Source organism: Odontesthes bonariensis, chromosome 23, assembly GCF_027942865.1.
Source record: "Odontesthes bonariensis isolate fOdoBon6 chromosome 23, fOdoBon6.hap1, whole genome shotgun sequence".
NCBI classification, from domain to species: domain Eukaryota; kingdom Metazoa; phylum Chordata; class Actinopteri; order Atheriniformes; family Atherinopsidae; genus Odontesthes; species Odontesthes bonariensis.
In genome coordinates, this window is record NC_134528.1 from 3,848,974 (window position 1) to 3,876,803 (window position 27,830).

At 43.4% G+C, this 27,830-nt stretch overlaps 1 protein-coding gene across 2 annotated transcripts; it reads left to right on the forward strand.

Annotated features, from left to right (window-relative positions):
- The first annotated feature begins 975 nt into the window (after positions 1-975).
- Positions 976-17,159, forward strand: hlfb (HLF transcription factor, PAR bZIP family member b). Of its 2 annotated transcripts, none has more exons than XM_075457444.1 (4): positions 976-1,360; positions 5,562-5,891; positions 13,194-13,408; positions 16,050-17,159. In XM_075457444.1, exons 1-4 carry the CDS (start codon positions 1,258-1,260, stop codon positions 16,263-16,265), a joined length of 864 nt encoding a protein of 287 aa, XP_075313559.1. In that variant the 5' UTR covers positions 976-1,257; the 3' UTR covers positions 16,266-17,159. The 2 variants fall into 2 exon arrangements, with proteins under 2 accessions (XP_075313559.1, XP_075313558.1); XM_075457443.1 differs by having other exon boundaries at positions 13,191-13,408; positions 16,050-17,158.
- Positions 17,160-27,830: the final 10,671 nt, after the last annotated feature.

Below are 27,830 nucleotides of genomic sequence, written 5' to 3' on the forward strand. Positions count from 1 at the left end.
TTTTAAAGCTGCTGTGATGTGTTCAGATCTCTTAGTCCGGGTTAAAACTCCAGCAGCAGCGTTCTGGATGAGCTGCAGATGTTTAATGCTCTTTGTGGGAAGTCCAGTTAAAAGAGTAATAAATGATTTATATTTAACTCTATCTTCAGTCTCAGGTGTAATAATGAAGGCATCCTGCCTGTATCTGTAATAAATGATTTATATTTAACTCTATCTTCAGTCTCAGGTGTAATAATGAAGGCATCCTGCCTGTATCTGTAATAAATGATTTATATTTAACTCTATCTTCAGTCTCAGGTGTAATAATGAAGGCATCCTGTCTGTAATAAATGATTTATATTTAACTCTATCTTCAGCCTCAGGTGTAATAATGAAGGCATCCTGTCTGTATCTGTATAAATGATTTATATTTAACTCTATCTTCAGTCTCAGGTGTAATAATGAAGGCATCCTGTCTGTATCTGTAATAAATGATTTATATTTAACTCTATCTTCAGTCTCAGGTGTAATAATGAAGGCATCCTGTCTGTATCTGTAATAAATGATTTATATTTAACTCTATCTTCAGTCTCAGGTGTAATAATGAAGGCATCCTGTCTGTATCTGTAATAAATGATTTATATTTAACTCTATCTTCAGTCTCAGGTGTAATAATGAAGGCATCCTGTCTGTATCTGTAATAAATGATTTATATTTAACTCAGTCTCAGGTGTAATAATGAAGGCATCCTGTCTGTATCTGTAATAAATGATTTATATTTAACTCTATCTTCAGTCTCAGGTGTAATAATGAAGGCATCCTGATCCACAAACTTTCTCCACCTTGAAGGAAAAACTGGAATAAATGCTCATTTTCTGAACTCTGCAGCTCAGTTCCAGTATCACAAACTCGGTGTGTGCGTGTGTTTGTGCGCGCGCCTGTCTGTGCGTGTGGAGAGGCGGGTGCCCGGCTAGCTGTCTGACGTCAGCAGTCCTCGGCGCTCACACATGGTTTGGGTCTCGGTCTGTCAGCATCCTCCCGCAGCCCGCTCAGGCACCGCCGCACGCGCCCGCAGCTCGAGCCTCGCGCTTCTTCTCGTGTTTTTTATCCTCCTGTTTTTTCTTCTCCTGTTTTTCCCTCCTGACGGACTTCTGTTTGGCACTTTGCTGCCTCGGCTGTTCCTGCGGGCTGCACAGATCCCTCCGCACACTTCTCCTGCTGTATCCGCGGTCTCAGCCTCCTCTGAGCCGTGTTTCCCGGTGGGAGCGCGGAGGCGTGATGGAGAAGATGTCCCGGCACCCCGGGTTCCTGCGGCCGGCCGCGCACGGAGTGCTGAAGTCCCTGCTGGAGAACCCGATGAAGCTGCCGCTGCATCATGAAGGTGAAGAAGTCTGAATCCTGTCTGCCTGAGAAACAGCTTCTAAAAGATTAGAAATGATTCTAAATGATTCTAAAAGATTCTAAAAGATTCTAAAAGATTCTAAATGATTCTAAATGATTCTAAATGGTTCTAAATGGTTCTAAATGATTCTAAATGATTCTAAAAGATTCTAAAAGATTCTAAAAGATTCTAAATGATTCTAAATGATTCTAAAAGATTCTAAATGATTCTAAAAGATTCTAAATGATTCTAAATGATTCCTGGGGAATCTGAGTCTCTGTGAGCTGAAATATTTCCGTCTGATCAACTCCTGCAGGCACAAAGTTTCCCTCCGGGCAGGCGGAGCAGTTTGTGGTGTTTATCTGGTTTAAATTGATAAACTCTACCAGATAAAACTGATAAACATGCTTCTGATCAATGATCAATATTCAGTTATTTACTTTCTGAGCAGGAAGAACATCTGAGAGCTCCTCCTATCACTAATCGTATTGATCAGATCTATCACTAATTGTATCGATCATATCGATCATATCGATCATATCGATCAGATCTATCACTAATCGTATCGATCAGATCTATCACTAATCGTATTGATCGTATCGATCAGATCTATCACTAATCGTGTTGATCGTATCGATCAGATCGATCAGATCTATCACTAATCGTATTGATCGTATCGATCAGATCGATCAGATCTATCACTAATCGTATTGATCGTATCGATCAGATCGATCAGATTCAGATCTATCACTAATCATATTGATCGTATCGATCAGATCGATCAGATTCAGATCTATCACTAATCGTATTGATCGTATCGATCAGATCGATCAGATCTATCACTAATCGTATTGATCGTATCGATCAGATCGATCAGATCTATCACTAATCGTATTGATCGTATCGATCAGATCGATCAGATTCAGATCTATCACTAATCGTATTGATCAGATCTATCACTAATTGCATTGATCGTATCGATCAGATCTATCACTAATCGTATTGATCGTATCGATAAGATCGATCAGATCTATCACTAATCGTATTGATCGTATCGATCAGATCGATCAGATCTATCACTAATCGTATTGATCGTATCAATCATATCGATCAGATCTATCACTAATGTATCAATCAGATCTATCACTAATCGTATCGATCAGATCTATCACTAATCGTATTGATCGTATCGATCAGATCTATCACTAATCGTATTGATCGTATCGATCAGATCGATCAGATTCAGATCTATCACTAATTGTATTGATCGTATCGATCAGATCGATCAGATCGATCAGATTCAGATCTATCACTAATCATATTGATCGTATCGATCCTTTAAACATTATCTGATCAGCCTCTTTGACTTCAGAGATCATCTTTTCAGATTTCCTCTTTTATCAAACTGAAATGATAAAATCCGGTTCATCAAACAGTTTCCATCTGAATGATCTTAATCTCCACCTGCTCTGTGACTCGTTCTGTTCAGTCTGACTGAGCTGACCTAAAGGATGAAATGTGCTGGTTTTCCACCTAAAGGATGAAATGTTGTTGAGATGTTTAAAAGGACGTAAGAAGAACCCTTTCAGAATGTTCTTCCTTCACCAGATGCTTCAGGCTCTTAAAGCTCTTAAAGAGAATAAAATTAGTGTTTTTTTAAACTGAACCCAGAAATCACTCAGATGCTGGTTGTACAGTTCTTACTTTTCTATCGTTTTTATTCCTCCTGAACATGTGGATATTCTAAGAAACTCCGTCAGGTTTCTGCTGAACTGATAGGTTCGGTTGGTTTTCACCAGGTGTCCCACACTCCTGTCATGTGGAACATAAACAGTGTTGATTCCAGTGTTGGTGGGGGGGTCAGAGGTCACTGATAAAGCTGTCAGATAAAACTGACTCTGCAGTTTGTTGGTTAAAGAGGCTTTTAGGGTTTGGTTTTATCAGTGTTCTGTTACAGCTTACAGCATGGAGCATCTTCACATGATTCCCAGTTCAGGAGAGTCCTTATTTATCGGACACTTTATGCAGAAACAAGCACTTTTAGCTGCTGTCTCTTTAAAGGGATAGTCCGCCTCTTTTGACATGAAGCTGTGTAACATCCCATATCAGCAACATCATTTCTGAACATCTTCTTACCCCCTGCTGCGTCCTGTGAGCAGAGTTCCAGCCTCGTTTTGGTGTTGATGAAGGTAGTCCGGCTAGTTGGCTGGGGTTTAAAAAATAAAGCGTTTTGCTTCTCAGAACAATATGCGTTCAACAGAGTAATACATTTGCATCACAAAATGGTTCTCCAGGACAAAGTCAGACCTCACAATCTCTTGGCCCTATTTTCTCTCCCTTCGTATCACTGCCTGCTGTGCAGACCGAGCAGCAAACAGCGTAACAAGCGCGGCTGTCGGCAGGCGGCAGCAGGCAGTGTTTTTTAAACTTTTAGCTTTGTCTTTAGGTTATGTATTCTTTTTTTTTTTTAATTATTTCTTGGGGCTTTTATGCCTTTAAAGGTGGGGTATGAGATCTTGGAAAAAACGGTTCCTGCAAGCTATATTTTTGAAAATACACAACTTGCCTCTCCCTTCAGCCCACCCATCGAAACCACGCCTTCAAAACACATGAACGAATCACAAGTCTGTGAACGTGCAGGGGGGAGGGGGGCTGACGGTTGATTGGCATGTCAGAATCCAATAGAAGTAACTCTCATCATTACTTCTATTGGTCAGACATTTCCTCTTGCTACACCCTCTACAATGGACTGAAATATTAAAAAAAAATTCCAAACACTCTATTTTAGTGGGTGCAATGGGGTCGTGAGGAGGTTTTCAGACAATATGATAAAAAATGCTCCAGAAAACATCTCATACCCCACCTTTAATGGACAGGATAGTTGAAGAGAGACAGGAAGCAGGGGGTAGAGAGAGGGGGAACGACATGCAGCAAAGGGCCGTCCGATGCGGGACTTGAACCAGTCGGTCCTCAGAACAATGAACCTCAAGCTGTATTTTTAAACTTTTGGCTTCTTCTTCTCGAGGTTACGTATTCTGCTCTGAAAATATTCCAAAGTTTTTCTCTTTCAAACCTGTCTCACTCAGTGGGTCACATGACTCTGAAAGGATCGGATTATTGGATAAATTACAATCAGAATGAGTTATTAAGGGTAATTCTCCTTGGATATGTGGCGGTGAATGAATGGGATCAGAGGCACAAAGCGTGTCATACCCCGGTATGATAGGTGGCGCTGTACCCATTCCAGCTGTTGCTAATAGAGCCACTTCCTGTTGACCTCTACACCACCAACAACAACAACAAACTCAGGCATTGGAGAAAGATGGAGAACGCAGAGCCAGATGAAGCTACGTCCCTCTACATTTGGTCTGTGATGAGCTGCTTGTTGCACAAACTCGATGCCCAACGGAGCATTCTCCATCGCGTTGTTTGTTTCTTTCTGACGGCGACAACAACAGGAATATCGTCTCCTTTGACTTCCGGGTCACGACCCCGGGAAAACATCTGGAGCATGCGCAGAACGCAAAGTCTGATTCACCACGAGCTTCAGCGTCTACAAGCAGGTTTAGAGTGACTTTCAGTTATCCAGTTATCTCGGGGTCTGAATCCCATCCGATCCAATTCTTAGTCAGATTAAGGTGTCTACATGCACTTAATAACTCAGTCTGATTGTAATTTAGCCAATAATCCGATCCTTTCAGAGCCATGTGACCCCACTGAGTGTTTAGAGTTCTTGGTCTTGTCCCCTAATCGGACCAAAGTGTATCCAGCTCTGGTTCAGGGCTGGTTCTAAGCTGGTTCTAGCTAAGAACTGGTTTTTGCAACACCTCCCAGTCTGAGCACACTTCAGAGAACTCTAGCTTTGACATAGCAAAGTTTTCAAACCCTAGTTTAGTTTGTTCCAACATTACTGAACCATCTCCGTTGCTGTGAAAGCATTTCCTTCTGCTTCTCTCATTATTATGCTGAAGAAAACGAGTGGAAATAAGTTATTTTCTCATAAACCCAAAGAAAGAACCTTAGCTGACAGGGAAGAGACGGATGGCTGGCTCTTTTGGACATTAGATCTTTTTTCAGATGTGTTTTATTCACCTGCTTCAGATGTAAATCACCACCTGAATCATTGGCCCAGGGCATGAATCCTCAGATGGTAGCAGACCCCTGGAGGTTGTTTTCTGACTGAGTTCCTCTTCCTCTGCAGCTTTCAGTAAGGAGAAGGAGAAGAACCTGGAGGAGGAGCGCAGCGTCCCTCAGTCGGCCTTCCTGGGCCCCACGCTGTGGGACAAAACCCTCACCTACGATGGGGACACCTTCCAGCTGGAGTACATGGACCTGGAGGAGTTCCTGTCCGAGAACGGCATCCCGTCCAGCCCCTCTCAGCACCAAGCACACGCCCCTCAACGCCAGCCGCCCATCATGGCCACGCCCACTCAGGCCCCCCCGGTGATGGACCTCAGCAGCCACGCCTCCACCTCTGCACACACCACCGTCATCTCCCCAAACTGCCTGCACAGCAGCCCGGCGAGAGCAGGTAACTCACCCACACATGCAGTATTTTACTATCTGTTCTGAAAATAATCCTTTTAATTAGGAGCCACTTCATTTCCAATACCCTTTGTAGGTTCCTTAATGAAGCCATTAACTTGTTGCTCTTCTCTCTCGTCATCCACATCCACGACAACTTAAAAACTCCACAAGATCCTATTTTGTTCCTCAATTTACTTCCAAAAAACAGAAAGAATGCAATGTACAGCAATGAGAAAATAAAAAAGGTGAGAGAAAAAACAAAGAAAGTGACAGAGAGAGAGAAAGGTCAAAAAACTGCGTGGCTCCACTCTAAGCCGCCCGACCAAAAAGACTCCGGTAACTCTCCCGAGATTAACAACAAATTAAAGGCAATGTACGCCATTTTTAACCTTTTTAAATAATGCACACATATATTACCTGAATTAAACTGTTAACTTATTAAATTAATTATGTCTATAAATACTGTAAATAGCTCCTTTTTTATTATAATTAACGTAAATCATATTTCAACATGTAAACTCAAATAGCTAACCCAAATATTAATAAACCCAAATAGGACCCAGGCTCCTACATCCTTCAAACCGTCGAGTTCAGTCTGAATATGATGATTATCAGGGTCAGGATCAGGGAAAAGAGGGAAAAGAGACTTTCCCACAAAGGATCCATGAGAGAAATCCGGCTGCTGCCGTGGCCAAGTCCCTCTTAAAGAAGACGTTTAATGCCTGAAGGGATAATCTGATTAAATAAAGCAAGCAAAGTGAGGTGAGAGGCTGATTGATTAACCTTTGGATAAAGCAGCGCATCATCAGCATAGCATCGGTTTAGGAGATTTCACCAAATCAGCATCTAAATGAAAGAAAAATGAGCGACTCAGCGTCTCTTAACCAGCAGCAGATCGACAGTAAAGAGGCCGAACAAAAGGCAGAAGCCCTTTCATTAGTTACCGGCTCTTTCATTAGTTACCAGCTCTTTCATTAGTTACCAGCTCTTTCATTAGTTAGCAGCTCTTTCATTAGTTACCGGCTCTTTCATTAGTTACCGGCTCTTTCATTAGTTAGCAGCTCTTTCATTAGTTACCAGCTCTTTCATTAGTTACTTGCCCTTTCATTAGTTACCGGCTCTTTCATTAGTTAGCGGCTCTTTCATTAGTTAACGGGTCTTTCATTAGTTACCGGCTCTTTCATTAGTTACCGGCTCTTTCATTAGTTACCAGCTCTTTCATTAGTCAGCAGCTCTTTCATTAGTTACCAGCTCTTTCATTAGTCAGCAGCTCTTTCATTAGTTACCGGCTCTTTCATTAGTTAGCAGCTCTTTTATTAGTTACCAGCTCTTTCATTAGTTACCGGCTCTTTCATTAGTTACCAGCTCTTTCATTAGTTACCGGCTCTTTCATTAGTTACCGGCTCTTTCATTAGTTACCGGCTCTTTCATTAGTTACCGGCTCTTTCATTAGTTACCGGCTCTTTCATTAGTTACCAGCTCTTTCATTAGTTACCGGCTCTTTCATTAGTTACTTGCCCTTTCATTAGTTACCGGCTCTTTCATTAGTTAGCAGCTCTTTCATTAGTTACCAGCTCTTTCATTAGTTACCGGCTCTTTCATTAGTTACCGGCTCTTTCATTAGTTAGCAGCTCTTTCATTAGTTACCGGCTCTTTCATTAGTTACCGGCTCTTTCATTAGTTAGCAGCTCTTTCATTAGTTACCAGCTCTTTCATTAGTTACTTGCCCTTTCATTAGTTACCGGCTCTTTCATTAGTTACCGGCTCTTTCATTAGTTAGCGGCTCTTTCATTAGTTAACGGGTCTTTCATTAGTTACCGGCTCTTTCATTAGTTACCGGCTCTTTCATTAGTTACCAGCTCTTTCATTAGTTACCAGCTCTTTCATTAGTTACCGGCTCTTTCATTAGTTAGCAGCTCTTTCATTAGTTACCGGCTCTTTCATTAGTTACCAGCTCTTTCATTAGTTACCAGCTCTTTCATTAGTTAGTCATTTCCACAAAGCAGCTGCTCAGGTTGGATGTTTGCCGGTAAAACTCAGCGTTTTCATGGTTTTTCAGAGCAGAATTTAATCATCTTAACTTTGAGTTGTTTCATATGTTGAACAATCTGAGAAAATAGGTGTGGCATGCTCTGATAATGAGGGTTTCCTTTCATTTCTGCAGTTCAACCTGCATGAGTCTGAATATGAGACAGACGGGCTCGTCCCACCTGACCACCTGTTTGGGGGCTCTTTCCCTCACAGAAAAAAACACAGTTTACTCAGATCCACAAAGAGCACAAAGTCCACAGCCTTGACCTCAGCGGGACCAAAAGGTCCTGAGAAAACAAGCTGCGAGTGTTTTAAGGACATGGTGTTCCCTGCAGAAGTAGGCCAGGGGGCGGCACCTCAGACGTCCACACGTCTCCAGCAGAGTGTTTACATTCAGATCAACTAAACACAGTCTGTGAGATCAGAGCAGCAGAGAGTTCATCTTTCAACTCTGATCTTAAAGGGATAGTTCGCCTCTTCTGACATGAAGCTGTATGAGATCCCATATCAGCAACATCATTTCTGAACATCTTCTTACCCCCTGCTGCGTCCTGTGAGCAGAGTTCCAGCCTCGTTTTGGTGTTGATGAAGGTAGTCCGGCTAGTTGGCTGGGGTTTAAAAAATAAAGCGTTTTGCTTCTCAGAACAATATGCGTTCAACAGAGTAATACATTTGCATCACAAAATGGTTCTCCAGGAAAAAGTCAGACCTCACATCGCTTGGCCCTATTTTCTCTCCCTTCCTATCACTGTGATACACCGAGCATTTAAACTGAAAGAGTACAAAACCAACCAATCAGATGCTGCCACAGAGAGATCAGAGGTTCTGAAACCGACCACAGCAGAAAAAGACAGATCTATATTTTTATCTTAAGAGGTGGAAGCTTATTTTCTGCCCTGCTGTCAGTCAGCAGTGGTTAACTCGCCTTATTCCCGGAGCCCTGAAACACCTTCAGGATGTGGCGTGATGCCATCCCATCCTCTGGGAGGTGGGCCGGTAAGTTTTAACCCCTCAGAGCACCAGTGATAGAACCTTTGATCAATGCTTTAAAAAGGCTTTTAGGTGTTTAAAGGACCCCTGTTTTATCAACCTTATTGAGAGTCTGAGACCTCCGAATCCTTTAAGCATCTCTGTGGATGTATCTGGTTGGTTTGTGTTTTTCAGGTTCCATGTTCGCCTTATTAAGAGCTGGCTGTTGGCTGTTTTTAGTGACACTGATGAGGGACACAAGCACAAACATGTTGGTTCTTCTTCATGTATTCCAAGTGTTTCCGGAGTTCTGACCTTTCCGGACTCTCTTTGCACCTTTGAAGTAGGTTCATTTGTGCTAGGAAATCTGAGAAGTCTGGGATCACCCTGCCAGCTACCTGTTGATAACGTGTGAATCCAGCAGGTAATCCTCTGGAGCTTCCACCGTGAGCTTTCTCTGTAATATTAGCAGCTGCATCAGAGAAGCTCCTGCTGGAAAGTGCACAGCACAGTGCAGCAGCCCTCATTTCTTTACATATTTTATATAAAAGCAGGAAGCAGCTGATTCACTGAAACATGTTCCAACATGAACATAAACCCAGAATCTGAGGCAGAACCAGAGTTAGTTCAGTTCTGAGCAGCTTTAAGGTGAATATCTGCAGATGTTTCCATGGTAACAGCTGCAGAGATTCACTGAAACATGTTCCAACATGAACATAAACCCAGAATCTGAGGCAGAACCAGAGTTAGTTCAGTTCTGAGCAGCTTTAAGGTGAATATCTGCAGATGTTTCCATGGTAACAGCTGCAGAGATTCACTGAAACATGTTCCAACATGAACATAAACCCAGAATCTGAGTCAGAACCAGAGTTAGTTCAGTTCTGAGCAGCTTTAAAGTGAATATCTGCAGATGTTTCCATGGTAACAGCTGCAGAAATTCACTGAAACATGTTCCAACATGAACATAAACCCAGAATCTGAGGCAGAACCAGAGTTAGTTCAGTTCTGAGCAGCTTTAAGGTGAATATCTGCAGATGTTTCCATGGTAACAGCTGCAGCTGATTCACTGAAACATGTTCCAACATGAACATAAACCCAGAATCTGAGGCAGAACCAGAGTTAGTTCAGTTCTGAGCAGCTTTAAAATGAATATCTGCAGATGTTTCATGGTAACAGCTAGAGAATGAGCTAAATGAGCGAAATGAGCTAAATGAGTCTTAAATGCTCAGAAATGCAGAAAGCAAGCTTCAGATGTAGAAACCGACTCTGGTTTGTGGTGTCGGCACTTTTCCACCACGGGTCACGAGTCTTTTCACAGCAGATCAAAAGCGTGGCTTCATGTCAGCAGAGGCTGCTGCACTCCTGTCTAAATATAGAAAAAGTAATCTACCAAATAATCGGCCATGTTTGTTTTCCCACACGGCCGCATGGTTGTGCAGCTGATAAGGAGGCAGGAACTCAGCAGTTAGGTTCAGCCGAGCCGAGAGGCCTCCTCCACCTGCTCCTCCACCTTCAGACCTCCGTCACAGAGTCAGAAACTCCTCCTCCACCTGCTCCTCCACCTTCAGACCTCCATCACAGAGTCAGAAACTCCTCCTCCACCTGCTCCTCCACCTTCAGACCTCCGTCACAGAGTCAGAAACTCCTCCTCCACCTGCTCCTCCACCTTCAGACCTCCGTCACAGAGTCAGAAACTCCTCCTCCACCTTCAGACCTCCATCACAGAGTCAGAAACTCCTCCTCCACCTGCTCCTCCACCTTCAGACCTCCGTCACAGTCAGAAACTCCTCCTCCACCTTCAGACCTCCGTCACAGAGTCAGAAACTCCTCCTCCACCTGCTCCTCCACCTTCAGACCTCCGTCACAGAGTCAGAAACTCCTCCTCCACCTTCAGACCTCCGTCACAGAGTCAGAAACTCCTCCTCCACCTGCTCCTCCACCTTCAGACCTCCGTCACAGTCAGAAACTCCTCCTCCACCTGCTCCTCCACCTTCAGACCTCCGTCACAGTCAGAAACTCCTCCTCCACCTTCAGACCTCCGTCACAGAGTCAGAAACTCCTCCTCCACCTGCTCCTCCACCTTCAGACCTCCGTCACAGTCAGAAACTCCTCCTCCACCTGCTCCTCCACCTTCAGACCTCCGTCACAGAGTCAGAAACTCCTCCTCCACCTGCTCCATGGCGTCCAGCTTCTGGAGCATCAGAGCGTCCCTCTGAACATCTGTCTGAGAGACGCACAGCTGCACGGTTTATCAGGGTGTTCTGCTGCCGGTTTCACTCTGCAGAACCAGAACCAGAACCAGAACCAGAACCAGAACCAGAACCAGAACCAGGACCAGGACCAGAACCAGAACCAGAACCAGAACCAGCAGAGATGGGTTAAACTGTTCTGTTTCTGAACCTGGCCTTACTCCGAGCTCGAAAACTGTCGGTGTGTTCACAGAGAAAAACATATGGAGAGCGCACATACACGTGCACACACGTGCACACACACACACGCACGTGCACACACATGCACACACACACGCACGTGCACACACATGCACACGCACACACGTGCAACACACACACACGCTAGCAGCAGCTGGAGAGGAAAAACAAACAGAGCCTCCCGGGAACTGCTCCTCCTCTCCGTCCTCTCCGTCCTCTCCGTTACCACGGAGACGTCCAGCGCAGCATCACATCTTCACACCTGGATGGAGAAACCAGGCCGATCATCTGGGGCCTCAGCAACATTCAAACTTTTAAACTTCCAGCTTTCTGTGAGGATTTAGAAAAAGTCTGCTTTTCACTCAGATGACCGACTGAAATGATTTTTATTTCAGATTCACGAGCAGAAACAGCAACAGAATGAATCATGATGACTAAAATCCAGATGTTACCATGTGAGGAAGAGGAAGGAAGTTTATCTGAAGTCATTATTCTTCCATAACTGATGATATCTTAGGCGAATGCATCTGAATCAGAATTACACAATAAAACCGAATCAGTCTGCGGCTCCACCTTCTTTCATATTAAATTATTTTAATTTTGGTTTGGTTTTAATTTGACATGAACTTTTTCTTCTTTCTGCCACCAACTGGCTTCCGTACCAGCTGTGACCCGTTACACACAAAGTCAAACATGGAGAACCATGCAGTGTTTATTGTTTTGTTATTTTAGGACTAATTTCCTGGATCACACACAGTTAGTGTTACGTAACGTCGTGAGAGTAAAACCTGAAAAAAGTTAAGTGGAATTCCTGCTAAATCTGAAAAAGATGAAGGTTTTTTTTCACTGCCGAACAGACACAAAATGAAAGATAAACAGAGTAAATCTGGAGATTAAAAGTGTTGCGTACAGTAAATCAGCGGCTCTGCCTTCACACTCTGCTCCTCGTCTTATGTTATGATGATTTATATTTTTGTGTTTTAGCTCTGAAAGGCTCTGGGATGCTCGTGTTGTCCAGGAAACACTTTTTAAAATGGTGCAGAGATGAGGAAGAAATCCGCTTCTGGCAGTTTGTCACCACCTGGTGGCCGCAGCTCAGCACTGCAGCTCAGACAGAAATGAGAAAATACCGCGAATGTGCTGTAAAATGTCAGCAGTCAGGGGAAACCTTCAGTATCTGCTGCTGACTTTCATGTTTAATGAAGCTGTAGCAAGAAAGATGTGGAGAATCAGAAGGAACAAACATGTTAGAACAGAAAAGAATAAAGAGAGAGACAAAGAAGAAACAAGAACTGGAAAAAAGAATAAAGAAAATAACAAAAAGAAGCGAGAGAAGAAACAAAAGAAAGAAAAAGAAAATAATAAAAAGAAGCGAGAGAAGAAACAAAAGAATAAAGAAAGTAAATAACAAAAAGAAGCGAGAGAAGAAACAAAAAAAGAAAAAGAAAATAACAAAAAGAAGCGAGAGAAGATACAAAAGAAAGAAAAAGAAAATAACAAAAAGAAGCGAGAGAAGATACAAAAGAAAGAAAAAGAAAATAACAAAAAGAAGCGAGAGAAGAAACAAAAGAAAGAAAGAAAAATAAAATAACAAAAAGAAGCGAGAGAAGATACAAAAGAAAGAAAAAGAAAATAACAAAAAGAAGCGAGAGAAGAAACAAAAGAATGAAAGAAAAAGAAAAGAAAAAACAGGGATGAAGGGAGTCGGTGTAAAGCTAAGCAGCAGGATAGAAGCGTACTGATGGTTCTGATCAGGGTTCTGGGTTTGAGCTCTAACCCTCCTCTTCCTCCCCCAGCTCTAACCCTCCTCTTCCTCCCCCAGCTCTAACCCTCCTCTTCCTCCCCCAGCTCTAACCCTCCTCTTCCTCCCCCAGCAGGCTTCCCCAGCTCCAGAAACACCCCCAGCCCCATCGACCCGGACTCCATCCAGGTTCCTGTGGGCTATGAGCCGGACCCAGCGGACCTGGCTCTCTCCAGCGTGCCGGGGCAGGAGATGTTCGACCCACGCAAGCGCAAGTTCTCTGCTGAGGAGCTGAAGCCGCAGCCCATGATCAAGAAAGCGCGCAAGATCTTCATCCCGAGCGACCTGAAGGTAATCTGGAGCCGGTTCTGGAGCCGGTGCTTGTTAACACAAGCATTCAATCAGACAGACAAAAATACTAAATAATCATCTTTAGGCAGATTAGAGTTCATCCAATTGATAAAATAAATTAAAATTAATTAATTAATGACAAAATAGCTTAAATTAAAATAATCCAGGTAAATTCAAGAACTTCAATAAGAAATAAAAGAGACTTAGGAAATGTTTAAAACATATGTAACCCATATGTAACCTAAAAAACAAACATTCACCTATCCATGGGGGGAAAAACGAGTTTAGGAAACTTAGCGCTACATGTTTCCTCAAGTTAGATGTTGAGTTTCTGCTGAAATGTGCGTTTGTTTTGGTTGCCACAGAAGACACATAATGTAGCTGCTGTTTCTCACTCTTTGTAAGGTAAACATGCTTTCAGTATGAGGCCTCGTCTGCGTCTTCATTTCCCACCGTTGGTTCTGACATTTTTCATCCGTTTCTTTGTTTGTTTGCTACGACTGCTAATGCTAAAGCTAACCCCTCCCGCCGCTGAGATCGAGTACGGTCACGTGACCAGACTGCACGGCTGCGTCTGATTGGTGGAACACAGTCAGGTGGTAGAGCCTTTGGAGGAAGTCTCTCTCTCTGTCAGAATAAAACATTAAAATGAGGCGTACGTGGGGGGATAAAAATAATGAGGCGTAGAATACCAAAGAGGTAAGAAGAAAAGTAACCAGCTCATTGTAGCCTAATGTAGCGGAGTAAGAGGACAGTTTCTGCTGCTCACATCTACTCAAGGAAAAGTAAAAAGTATAGGGATTTAAAACTACTCCTAGAAGTGTAATGTTTTCAAAAACTTACTCAAGTAAATGTAACTCGTTACTACCCACCTCTGAGCGAGGGTAATTCTCCTTGGATATATGGCGGTGAATGAATGGGATCAGAGGCACAAAGCGTGTCATACCCCGGTATGATAGGTGGCGCTGTACCCATTCCAGCTGTTGCTAATAGAGCCACTTCCTGTTGACCTCTTCACCACCAACAACAACAACAAACTCAGGCATTGGAGAAAGATGGAGAACGCAGAGCCAGATGAAGCTACGTCCCTCTACATTTGGTCTGTGATGAGCTGCTTGTTGCACAAACTCGATGCCCAACGGAGCGTTCTCCATCGCGTTGTTTGTTTCTTTCTGACGGCGACAACAACAGGAATATCGTCTCCTTTGACTTCCGGGTCACGACCCCGGGAAAACATCTGGAGCATGCGCAGAACGCAAAGTCTGATTCACCACGTGCTTCAGCGTCTACAAGCAGGTTTAGAGTGACTTTCAACCCAGTTATCTCAGGGTCTGAATCCCATCCGATCCAGTTCTTAGTCAGATTAAGGTGTCTACATGCACTTAATAACTCAGTCTGATTGTTATTTAGCCAATAATCCGATCCTTTCAGAGCCATGTGACCCCGCTGAGTGAGACACTTTGGTGCTGCAGAGCATGGGAATGTGTGGTGAAGCTCTCATTTCTAAGCTGATCGGTGCATGTTTGCAGTGAATATGAGATGGAGTGGAACTCGGGGAACATGCACGGCACACTCAGCATAAAGGTGTGTTTGACACTGTCCCTGATGAAGGTAAAGCTGCTGCAGACGTGCAGGCAGATTATTCTCTCACAGCAGCGCGGCATGCTGGGATGGACCGAGTCGCTCTCCTGTCAGTCAGCAGCCTCTGTCCTCCTATTGGCCGGCTGCAGCTCCAGGGGGCGGGGCCTCCAGCTTAAGAGGCTTAATGTGAGAGTGAATGAGACGGCGGCGATGCTGATGATCCCGCCGCCTGCCGCGCTGCCGGGTCAGCCTCACGGGATTTGGCTTTTTGTTGTTCAGGGAATAAGCGATCTGTGGAAGCTCACTGCTTCACTTCACGTTGGAAAAGTTAAAAACCTGAGGATTCTGAGCGGGATGAAGCAGGGTTTGAGAGCAGGTTCTGAGCAGAAGAAATATTTCATATGTTTTAGGACAACCTTAAGAATCTAAAAACATTCATCTTTTTGGAAAAAGAAGCAGAGCAGGTTATAAATATACAGTTTTCCAGTCTGAGAAGAGGCAAGGCAAGTTTATCTGTACAGCATAATCCAACAACAAGGTGACTCAAAGTGCTTTACAGATACATTAAAACAGTAGAAATAAAAAGCCCGATTTAAATTTCAAAGAAAAATAAATAAATAAGATAAAATCAGGATTTAAAATGTGATTAAGTTTTGAAACTCCAGCTTCAGATTTGGAGCTTTATTCAAATGCAACTGAAAATAGGTGTGTCTTCAACCTGGAAGAGTCTGAAGCCTCCAGTCTTTTATGTCGCCTGAGAGACGAAACTCAGGGGAAAGTAGATAAACTATAAAGCTGTGAAACACACCAGGACAGGTGTTGGACTGGGTCAGATCTGCTGTGTGTCATTTATGTTTCATTACGTGCATTATTTGCATAGAATAAGTGGAATTAATGTCTCATATTTCTCATCTCTCCATTTATATTCATACCTAAACATTCATTCCGTGTTGAGGCTCCGCCCCTCCATCACGCCACACCTCTGACATTAATGTGCGTCCCAAACACCAGCGCTGAAGTGACGCCTCCTCTGTTTTTTTCCTCGTTTCTTCTCGAGCAGGATGACAAGTACTGGGCCCGGCGCAGGAAGAACAACCTGGCGGCCAAGCGGTCCCGTGACGCCCGGCGGCTGAAGGAGAACCAGATCGCCATCCGAGCCGGCTTCCTGGAGAAGGAGAACGGCGCCCTGAGGCAGGAGGTGGCGGAGCTGAGGAAGGAGCTCGGGCGCAGCAAGACCATCCTGGCCAAGTACGAGGCCCGGCACGGGCCGCTGTGAGCCGCTGTCACACACCTGTGCACGCATTCAGACACACGCTCATCTGTTTCTATGGCAACAGCAGCCTTTACCTGCTGCAAGCGGCGAGTATAAAACCCCCCCAAACACACACATCTCCTCACAGACTGTTTGGACTCCAGTGACCCCTCCTCCTCATCATCATCATCATCATCTCCGGACACCAACGCCTCGATCTGTGCCACAGACTCCGCCCCCTGCAGGTTTGCTCCCACAGTGCACCTGTTCACAGGCCCACAACTGCCCCGATGACTTTGTACGGGACTATGCCCCGCCCCCTCTGCCCTCCCATTGGTCCACCTGCTTTTTCTTTTTCTCCACCTTTAAGTCTTTCTGAGGTTTGATCTTTAGATGCACCTGATGATGATTTCCATCATCCTCGGTAAGCCAAAAAGTTTTTGTTGTCACCTGTTTTTATCATTTGTTAAAAACACCCCAAAATGTAGAAGCATACAGATGTGCTGCAACAGGGAGCGTGACTTTAAAACGAAACCTTACAAGACGAACCCAAAGAGAGTTTTTTTGGGGAGGGGCCTCAACACTTTCTGACAGCTTGTTTTTTTGGGGGAGGGGCTTCAGCATCTTCTGACAGCTTGTTTATTTGGGGGAGGGGCCTCAGCATCTTCAGACAGCTTGTTTTTTGGGGGAGGGGCCTCAACACTTTCTGACACCTTGTTTTTGGGGGAGGGGCCTCAGCATCTTCTGACAGCTTGTTTTTTTGGGGGAGGGGCCTCAACACTTTCGGACAGCTTGTTTTTTTGGGGGGAGGGGCCTCAACACTTTCTGACACCTTGTTTTTGGGGGAGGGGCCTCAGCATCTTCTGACGGCTTGTTTTTTTTTGGGGGAGGGGCCTCAACACTTTCTGACAGCTTGTTTTTTTGGGGAGGGGCCTCAGCATCTTCAGACAGCTTGTTTTTGGGGGGAGGGGCCTCAGCATCTTCTGACGGCTTGTTTTTTTGGGGGGAGGGGCCTCAGCATCTTTTGACAGCTTGTTTTTTGGGGGGAGGGGCCTCAACACTTTCTGACAGCTTGTTTTTTTGGGGGAGGGGCCTCAACACTTTCTGACAGCTTGTTTTTTTGGGGGGAGGGGCCTCAACACTTTCCGACAGCTTGTTTTTTGGGGGAGGGGCCTCAGAACCTTCTGCCAGCTTGTTTTTTTTGGGGGAAGGGGCCTCAGAACATTCAGACAGCTTGTTTTTTGGGGGAGGGGCCTCAGCATCTTCAGACAGCTTGTTTTTTGGGGGAAGGGGCCTCAGCATCTTCTGTCATCTTATTTTTTGGGGGGAGGGGCCTCAACACTTTCTGACAGTTTGTTTTTTAGGGAGGGGCTTCAGAACCTTCTGCCAGCTTGTTTTTTTGGGGGAGGGGCCTCAGCATCTTCTGACAGCTTGTTTATTGGGGGAGGGGCCTCAACACTTTCTGCCAGCCTGTTTTTTAGGGGGAGGGGCCTCAACACTTTCTGCCAGCTTGTTTTTTTGGGGGGAGGGGACTCAGAACCTTCTGCCAGCTTGTTTTTTTGGGGGGAGGGGCCTCAGCATCTTCAGACAGCTTGTTTTTTGGGGGAGGGGCCTCAGCATCTTCTCCCAGCTTGTTTTTTGGGGGAGGGGCCTCAACACTTTCTGCCAGCTTGTTTTTTGGGGGGGAGGGGCCTCAGAACCTTCTGCCAGCTTGTTTTTTGGGGGAGGGGCCTCAGCATCTTCACACAACGATGGGGCTCGTGTACAGTTTCACTTCACAGACTCTCAGAGCTGCATCCACACTGCAGACCTGGATGATAAAGGCTCTTGGTTTAACCTCCTCCACTGCTGTATCCTCCTGTTTCTCTTTGTCTCTTTGTGTTTATCATAATTTGTACGTATGTTTCTGAATATTGTCGCCGTGTTAAAGACAGAAAAGCTGCATTTAGGAACATTTTACACATCTACAGTTACTTATAGAGCCCCAGAAGTCGTTAATCATGGAGTAACGATCACCTGGGTTGTCTGGAAAAAACGAGGATGGCATGTGCACAGATTTCTGCCATGATGAGCTAGTTGGTGCACAAGTGTCGTGAGTCATGAAGCCCTATGCTGTCCATATGGTCATGTGACAACGTGTTACAACGTGTTGCAAACACACGAGCTGATGATTTTCAGGTTCCGTCTCTTCTGTTTTCTCAGAAAAAGAATCTCAGCCACGTTTCTGTGATGTGTTGAAGGAGTTTTTTAGGAACCAGCAGCGCTGAAGCTGAGCTTCACGTCCAAAATAAACAGAACAGGTTAGTTTCTACCCCGGCAGCCAGAGTGGTCGGTCCCCAGGAAGCCCAGCAGGCCAAAGCAAACAACTTGGCCTGTTAACAGCATGAATGATGGGAAACATAGTATAGTGGTTTGTGTCTAAAACGGGCTGCAATTTGTCTGTAGTCGATCCAAATGTGACCCAAATCTGCCGTTTGTGGCCCAGAGCTGACTCACCGTTAGAAGGCAGCCAAGCGTGCTGAGGCTCAGCTGGTTCAGCCTGGCGGTCAGAGTCTGAGGTGGTCGGTCAGAGTCTGCCTTCCATTTAGCTCCGAGGTCAGAACCCAGAGCCCGAAGTGACGTCACACCAAAGGCGAGCGTGTTCTGGGTGTTCGTGGAGCAGGCTGGTTATCATCAGGAGTGTGTTCACTGGTGGAGCTGAGACCCCCGCTGGCAGAAGTGCTGTTAAACAGCGGATCACCACTGCAGCCATGTTGGATGTTCAGCCGAGACTCTGAGTCCGAATCCAGACTTTTCCTGCTGAGAACACAGTAAACACATATGGCGTGTTCCCACTATGCAGTCCGGTATGGGTCGGTTCAGAACGGTTCTCTTATCTCAGTGTTTCCACTACCACCAAAGCGTACCGGTCCCATGGAACCCGTTACCATGGAACCCGTTACCATGGCACCCATGGTTACCATGTCTGTAACCCTTCTGCTTGGGGTACCGAGCACACAGGACCGGTTCCAGGCTCTGCTCTCCGGTGTCGGTGAGGAGGCTGTGCAGCGGGAGCTCGATGGCGCTGGGTCAAACCAAAAGTTTTCCAGCTGATTGAGCAGAAATGTCAGAGAGTGGTTTCAACCGGACCGCGAGCCGGTGTGGCATTAAGCTGAAGAAGCTGGGAGGTGGTTCCACATTATGGATGTTTGCTGTTACTTGCTGTTTACGCTTTGGCTCCTCCCACCCCTGAGGGTCCCCTTTGTACAGTCTGACCCCAAAGAGACCCGACCCGACCCGTTCTGAACCGACCCGTACCGTTCTGAACCGACCCGTACCGTTCTGAACCGACCCGTACCGTCCCTCCAGCCTCCATCTGGTCTGAATGACAGAATCCGTTCCTGACTGATGGACCCAGCCTCAGCCGTAAGAAGAACTCACTAACTGGTGATTAATGCTGGACTCATTGTCTCAGCTCTTTGATTAAGTAAATAACCTGCGTGCTGATAGGCTCCAGTTCAGCGCCATGCCGTCATTTAGCGGGCCTGTTAGCCACGAGTGAAACGGGCCTGCAGACACGTCAACACATCACTGACCCCGAACCAAATGTTCTGAGCCACAAACAGAACCCAGAGACATGAATGTTTGAGCCTGAGTGCTGTCGTCTCATGCTGTGGAGTCACTTTACTACAGACCAAAAGAATCCAGCACCTACAGGATATATTGATATATTAAAGGTTTTAATGTTTCTACAGAGTTATTCTTGTTTCTTGTACAGTCTGTTTTCCTACACAGATATTACCCGAGTATTTTGGAAAGGCTTTCATAAACAGAAGCGGTATATCAAACATTTACATGATAGATAATATATATGACTTATGGGCATTATAGAAACCCTCCGGGGTTCAGTCCTCCTTTCCTTCCTGGTGCAGCTGAAATACCTCAAGCCGCCTCCCCATCACACCTGTGCAGGCGCCACATCAGCTGACCCCAGGCCCTGCTCCTCTGTTGGTTTCTCCTCCTTTAGGCCTCCATGTGGATGTTTGTATAGTTTGTATCCGGCCCAGAGGAATGTATCCCCCCAAAATGAAGCACTTATTTTTCTTCTTCTTCTTCTTCTGTTGTTCCTGTGACGGGTTTGCCGTGATTTTTTCTCTCTCTCCGGCTTCCTCGTGTTCACTTGTTTCTGTCAGGTTCTGTGCTCACCGAAGCTTTTTACTCTATTTGTCTTGATTATGTTCCTCATGATCAGAATAATAAATCAAAGTTTTAATCTAGATTTTGTCTCGTCTTTTTCTTCTTCAGACCTGTGAACTAAAACATTTTTAACCCTCCTGTTGTCCTGCGGGTCCAAAGTGAGCCACTACCAAGTTTAGCTGTAGAAAAAATACCTTAAACTATCTTTTTCCAACTTGAAATGTTATGACTTTTCCTAAAGGGACCCCATCATTAGAAAAAGTCATACTTTATTTTTGTTTATGTTTCCATGTGGGCTGTACACCACTAGGGTACAAAGATTGTCTTATGGGCCATTTTTGACCCGTGAATTATAAAAACATTTAAACACCAGAAAAAAAGTTCAGTTTTTTTTCCCTTTCAATATAATTAATTCAGAAGTAATTACTTCCCATTTATATAATAGCAATAATAAACCTTTATTATGTCAAAGAAAACTGAGAAAACAAGAAAACTGTTGGTCCAACTGACAGTTGGTTTGTGGTAAAAAAAAAAAAAAAAAAGTGTAATCCTGAAAACTGGTGATTGTCTTTTTGTATTGTGTAACAAAAAATACATGATAAAAAATGTATTGAATTGAGTTGAATAGATAAATAACAGGTGGTTTCATCATACAAAATAGATTTTGGATTTAAAATTAAATTAAGTTGCTTTATTTTGGGGCTTTGGTAGGGCGGTAAACACAATGTTAAGACTGCACAGAGGGTTAAGGGCGAGCCTCTCCCCCACAGGGCTTTAGCTCGTCTCTTATTTGGAGACGGAAGGGATTTGATCTTGTGTGCTCGGTCCCAACACAGAAAGAAAGACGCTCAGTTCTGCTGTTTTCAGATCAGAAAGAGATTCTCACGTCTTTACCTCCATCCCTGCAGCAGCACGACTCACACATCACATCCACGCCGCCCTGATTGAATCACGCCGACTCCTCATCACGGAATACAATTTTAAAGCTCCGCTGATTGCTTTTAAATCACTGCATGTCCTTCTGCACCCTCAGATCAGATGATGTGGAAAGTTCTCGCTCCATGGCTTTCAAACGGGCTTCAGAATTAAATTTATCCGCATTATTCGGGGAGCAGATGTTCACTGTGACCAAGAGGCTGTAACTCAGAGCATCATGTTAACATCGCAGATATCACGGCACGTTGCTTCCCTACAGGCCTCACAGCGTCTCTTTTTACTCTTTTTACTCGAATAAAACCTCCCCTTTCAAACATTATGTGCCCCAGAATCATCATCCTTTCTGCTGGAATCCTAAAAACACGGATCAGTTTGGAAATGTTTCACACAAATAAAGCTTATAAATTAGGGCTGGGCGAGTTAACTCGTTATTATCGCGTTAACTCGTTAATTATTTAACGCCGATAAATATTTTATCGCGCATTAACGCAGGTTTTATTTGACTTTATTTATTTAAAAAAAATTTTTTATTAGAATTGTTATTTTTTTAATAATTATAATTATTAAAAAAATTATAATAATTAAGGAACCAAAAAATTATTATTATTATTATTTGTGCCTTTAATGGAAGATTCAGAGAGACAGGAAGCAGGGGGCAGAGAGAGGGGGAACAACATGCAGCACAGGGCCGTTCGATGCGGGACTCGAACTGGGGCTCACAGGCTTTTATTTTGTAAAAGTCTGTAGCTCACAGGCTTTTATTTGTAAATGTCTGTTGCTTACAGGCTTTTATTTTGTAAAATTTGTCTGCTGTGGAACAGGAAAAGAAAGTAATCGGCGGATCCACCAAACATGGAGAAGGGTACGGAACTTTTACTCGGCCATTTTCATGTTAAAGTTCTTCCAGACGGCGGAGTCGACAGAACCAAAGTCATCTGTAAACACAGCCAAGTTGAATTGTCTTCTCAGCGTAGTAGTTCCAGTCTAAAATATCACTTAAAGGCAAAACACACAACTGATAGCAGCAAGTCATTCAAGGAAACAGACAGTGGAGCGAGGCTTCTACATAAAAACTACAGAAAGATGCTGATGTTAAAAGTGTGTTTGCACAACAAATGTTATGGCACTTTCATTCATATGGCAGCACATTTAAAATAAAGCTAAATGCTAAAAGCTATACGCTACTTTTGGATTCATTTTTGGATTCTGCGTACAAATGCGATTAATCGTGATTAATCAGGGAAATCATGTGATTAATTAGATTAAACATTTTAATCGTTGCCCAGCCCTATAATAAAGACGTAGTCGGTCAGTGTTAAAGATGTCCACGTGATCTGAAAAAGCACCACTGCTGATGACCAACTGATGATGTGGAAGCACGTCAGCAGGAGGAGGATCAATGACGCTTAATATTCAATCAAAGACAAACAGAATCAGTTTCAAAGCGTCATCACACTGTAGTTGTTCCTCCTCTGTCCACCAGGTGTCCTCAGAGCTCCACCCACCACCGTCACCTGCCCGTTCTTCCCTCTGCGCACCTGTCCTTCATCACCTCACTGATGGTTTCCGGGGTCACCCACACCGTGCACGTTTAATTCTGTTTCATAGTGTCAGATGCGTTCACTGAGCTTCATTTCTGATGGATGGAGTAGTTTCTGCAGCTTTTGCACTTTAGTTTAGCCACAAAGAGCTGCTGGTGCAGAGGCCAAACGGGATGAAACATCTGAACAAAACGCCTGTAAGTAAGAGATGATCGGTTCATGATGTCTGTTCTATCTGAACAACTCAGCAGCTGCTTTATTATCCTTCATTATAGATTTATGCACACAGGAAAAACAGACTTTTGAATGAAAAGCAGATGAAAATGCAAAAAGAATCCAGCTGGAAGCAAGATTTGTGTATTTAGATTGTTCAGGACGATGAGAAGAAGTGAAACTCCTGATTTAATGGATTCACGTCTTAAGGTGGTCAGTCTGAAATCCTGAAGATTTTATATCAATTTAAAATATTTTTCCATTAAATAAATAAAGTATTTTTTAATTGAATTGAATTAAATCGACCATTAAGTAATCCCTTGTTCTTCACTTTACATGATGCATGAAAAAGCATCAATAAAATCTCATGACTGCATTAAAATAAAGAGCATAAATCAGCTTTGTCTCGTTCATGCCTTCATGTAAGGACATTACATAAACTAATACTACAATAAGACAAACCTGTTGTAAATCTATATTCTCTGTAAATCATTTGGTTTCATTCTTTTATCCTTTTTATATCTATATATTTATATTTTTAAAAATATATTCTTATATTTAAGGTTTAATATTCTGTTACAGTCGAACCCGTCTGTAAACCATCTGAAGTGTTTTTACCTCGTTATCTTCTCACCAGCCGTGGAAACAAGCCTTTGACCAGAAACAAAACCAGAAGTGTGTTGCATGAAGTTCCATCTGAAGGAGGAGAGATGGGAGGAAGCTGCAGGAGAGCTAAATTCAGCTAAAGTTTCATCTTTAAAGTGACACCCGAGGAATTTGCAAACCTTAAAGCTAAAACGCGTCTGTTCACACTAAATAAAACCTCTGAAAACACACAGATGCAGAACAGCTCCTTCCTCAGCCATGGTGTCATGTCTGTTTGTTTTTTGCCACGTTTTTAGTTTCTGTTTAAGTTCTTAGTTTTGTTAAGTTTTAGGTCTTAGTTTTGCCATGCTTTGCCACCTTTTTCCTCAGTGTTTCTCCTGCCCTGCCATCAGCTGCACTCAATCACCCTCCACAGTATTTAGTCTCCAGGTTTGTCCATGCTCAGAGCCAGATCCTCATTCGTCATTCGTCACTCCAAAGTTAAGTACCTCTCTTAGTCATAGTCATTGGCTGTGTTCCAAACCGCATACATCTCCTACTTCTCCTACTAACTTTTTGAGTTAGTATGCGAGTTTGAGTAAGCGAGAACTTCCCGGATGCATACTAGATTCCCCTAAATGTTGGGTATGCATCATGAGGTTACTACTCATACTCAAACTACCCAAGATGCAACGTAACGTGACGTCGCCGATCGTCATTTCCTGTCAAAACGGCAGTTTCAAGCTAGCTACAACGAGGGTAGGTTCACTTCCTGTTTTCAAAACAAAAGCACCAACTGTATGGTAATGGCTTTCCCTGTGATAAAAGGCAACGGGTATTTTATTTTGTGAAAATAACCGGAAGTGCGTTGCTCACTGCGGCTAGCTTTAGTAGCGCCGAATTCGTGGGAACAAAATTGTAAACAGCCGGTATTTTGTCAGGTTTTCAACACGTTGGGGATCTAAACGACTACTTTCTCCCCTGAAAATGTTGCTAAAGTTTACAGAGTTTAGAGCTTAAGAGAAATCAGCTTCAGGCCGGCTGATTTCGGCTCGGGCAGGAGCGAAATGCATTGTGGGTAAACGCTCTGCATACTGTCTGATCGATGAGTATGCAGTTTCGAACACTGCCCAGGTTTGTCCATGCTCATAGCCAGATCCTCCTTCGTCATTCGTCACTCCAAAGTTAAGTACCTTTCTTGTATTCATAGTCATAGTCATGTTTTGTTTTTGTCAATTTAGTTTTTGATATCCGGCTTTTTGTTGAAACCTTTTTGAAAATAAATCAAGTTTTGTATTTGAAAGAATCCGCATCCTTCCTGGCACCCACCCTACCTTCACAGCCCTGTTCACAGCAGCAGGTTTGGGGGGGTGCAGCGTGAATCTGAATCGCATGTTTTCCCAAAGTGAGTTTTTTTCTGAGTTGGTCACTCCAGACACCCAAATACATCTAATCTTTCCCCCATATATAATGTAATTTACAGATGCTCATCTTTAGATTCCCAACAAGCTGAATCGACTAAATTCTGTGCAAAGAGAAAATGATCATTTTCATATCTTCACCAGTCCTGTGGAGGTTTTTACTTCCATTTGTGTAAATATAAGATTTAAAATGGTCATTCTCGCTTCGCCTTCATATTGAACTCTAGTTTATTTTTATCTTTCTTTAAATGCATCATAGTTCTGTATTTGCTGAAATAACAATCATCTGATGATGCACTCTTCCAGCATTGAACAGGATGAACAAACCCCGAGAGGAAAGCAAGCCTCTGACTGTGAGCAGAGTCTTCTGCTTTAATCCCAGTGTGTGCACAACATGCACGGCTTCCTGTCATCGTGCTGCCTTCTCTCTGAGCCGCTGGAACAGACTGCCAAGTTGGCATTGTCCTTATGTAATGCCATTTTGTCAAAGTGAAAGGCAGCAGATCGGGGTGTTTCTGCTAATCCCAGCAGTTCGGCCGTCACATGCCGACAACAGAGCAGATTTAAAGCTGCTGTTCAGTCCGGTTGGTGGGTCGGAGAGCACAGAGAGCGGTCCATAAACCGTGTGTTTCCTGCGCAGACACGTGAGCTCGGCCTGAAAAGAGTCCAGATTTGGTTGTCCTTCACCATTATACGGTGCATCACCTCTGCTGTCTGACCGAGCCTCAAATGTCTCCATGATGTCACGATAAAGAAGAAAATCCAGCTTCTTTTTTACATATCAGGACATAATAAAAGAAAATGAAACATTACCAATAACACGTGACTTATTACACTGCCAATATTTATTAAACAAGAGCTTAAGACAAAATGCCGACGATGACGATTCTGACTCAAAAGCTGATGCAAAATGATTATTTTAATTCAATTCAATTGATTTTTATTTATATAGCGCCAAATACAACAAATGTCATCTCAAGGCACTTAAATAATAAAGTCAAATTCAAGCCAATTGGAATTCAATTCATTGTAATCATAATTATTTACAAAATAATCCAATTCATTCATATGGAGCCAATTTCAAACACAATTTCCTAGCTAAGGAAACCAACAGATTGCAACGAATTTACATTTATTAAACATGCTTTGCGGTTTAAGGTCACAGCAAACAGAAACTGTAGCAGCTGTGATGGTAAAAACTGACACGATGTGGCCTGATGGCTGATGACTGGATCCAGTTTGTTCCAGGGAGGAAAGGTCTGCTGAACAAAAGATCACCGCCATCCAGCCTACACCTCATAAATGCATATATATATATATATATATGTATATATATATATATATATATATATATATATATATATATATATGGGGTGGGCGAGTTAACTCGTTATTATCGTATTAACTCGCAAATTATTTAACGCCGATAAATGTTTTATCGCGCATTAACGCAGGTTTTATTTATTTATTTATTTTCAAAATTAAAAAAAAAGATAAAAAATTGGGCTTTTGTGCCTTTAATGGATAGGAAAGTTCAGAGAGACAGGAAGCAGAGGGCAGAGAGAGGGGGAACAACATGCAGCACAAGGTTTACCCCACAGTCACGCTGATCCTCTGCTTGTGTCAATCATTCAAATAATAAACAGCAGCTCAGTTTTCACTCTTTTATTCAAAGATTTCTGTACACTGGGTCAAATTACACTTTTTTTGTACCTCTTTAAATTCTTGCCACATTATCTCCCAAAATACCCAAAATAACATTTCAAATATAAATCTAATTTCTGTTTGAAACCAGCTTTGGCTCCAACATTTAACTGAATTCCAGCTGTAAACCTCAGAAGAAGCCGGCTCTGCTCTGGAACATGTTCTGTTTGTTTGATTCTGTCTTTAAAACTCCACCAACACACGTTATTTATGCACCTTTAACATGAAGAAACTCCTTAAATTAGTTCAACATCATGAAACCAGCGGGTTTTATTAACCGTAAACGGTAGAAACAAAAATCACTAAATTTACAAACTACTGAGGTGATTTTTGTCTGTTTGAAGAAGATTTGATGAACATCAGAGAGAAAAACTCTGAATCTGCTCTGACCTGCAAAGATTAAAATGATGCGACAAACCAGCTGTTTCTGCTCTGAGCCGACAAACGATAAACTCTGGCTGACCGGCGTCTTCCCAGATATGACCTCATATATCAGATATGACCTCATAACCCAGATATTCCCAGTTATTCCCAGATATCTCATATCCCAGATATTCCCAGATATGACCTCATATCCCAGATATGACCTCATAACCCAGATATTCCCAGTTATTCCCAGATATCTCATATCCCAGATATTCCCAGATATGACCTCATAATCCTAGGTATTCCCAGATATGATCTCATATCCCAGATATTTCCAGGTATTCCCAGATATGACCTCATATCCCAGATATGATCTCATATCCCAGATATTCCCAGTTATTCCCAGATATGACCTCATATTCCCAGTTATTCCCAGATACGATCTCATATCCCAGATATTCCCAGTTATTCCCAGATATGATGTCATATCCCAGATATTCCCAGATATGATCTCATATCCCAGATATTCCCAGTTATTCCCAGATATGACCTCATATTCCCAGTTATTCCCAGATACGATCTCATATCCCAGATATTCCCAGATATTCCCAGATATGATCTCATATCCCAGATATTCCCAGGTATTC

What these genes read in the sequence shown, in the direction of transcription:
- hlfb (XM_075457443.1), top strand. Translation starts at nt 1,258, where the DNA reads ATGGAGAAGATGTCCCGGCACCCCGGGTTCCTGCGGCCGGCCGCGCAC. An exon ending in GCTGCCGCTGCATCATGAAG is followed by an intron (nt 1,361 to 5,561) that starts GTGAAGAAGTCT and finishes CTTCCTCTGCAG; the next exon opens with CTTTCAGTAAGGAGAAGGAG. An exon ending in TCATCCCGAGCGACCTGAAG is followed by an intron (nt 13,409 to 16,049) that starts GTAATCTGGAGC and finishes CTTCTCGAGCAG; the next exon opens with GATGACAAGTACTGGGCCCG.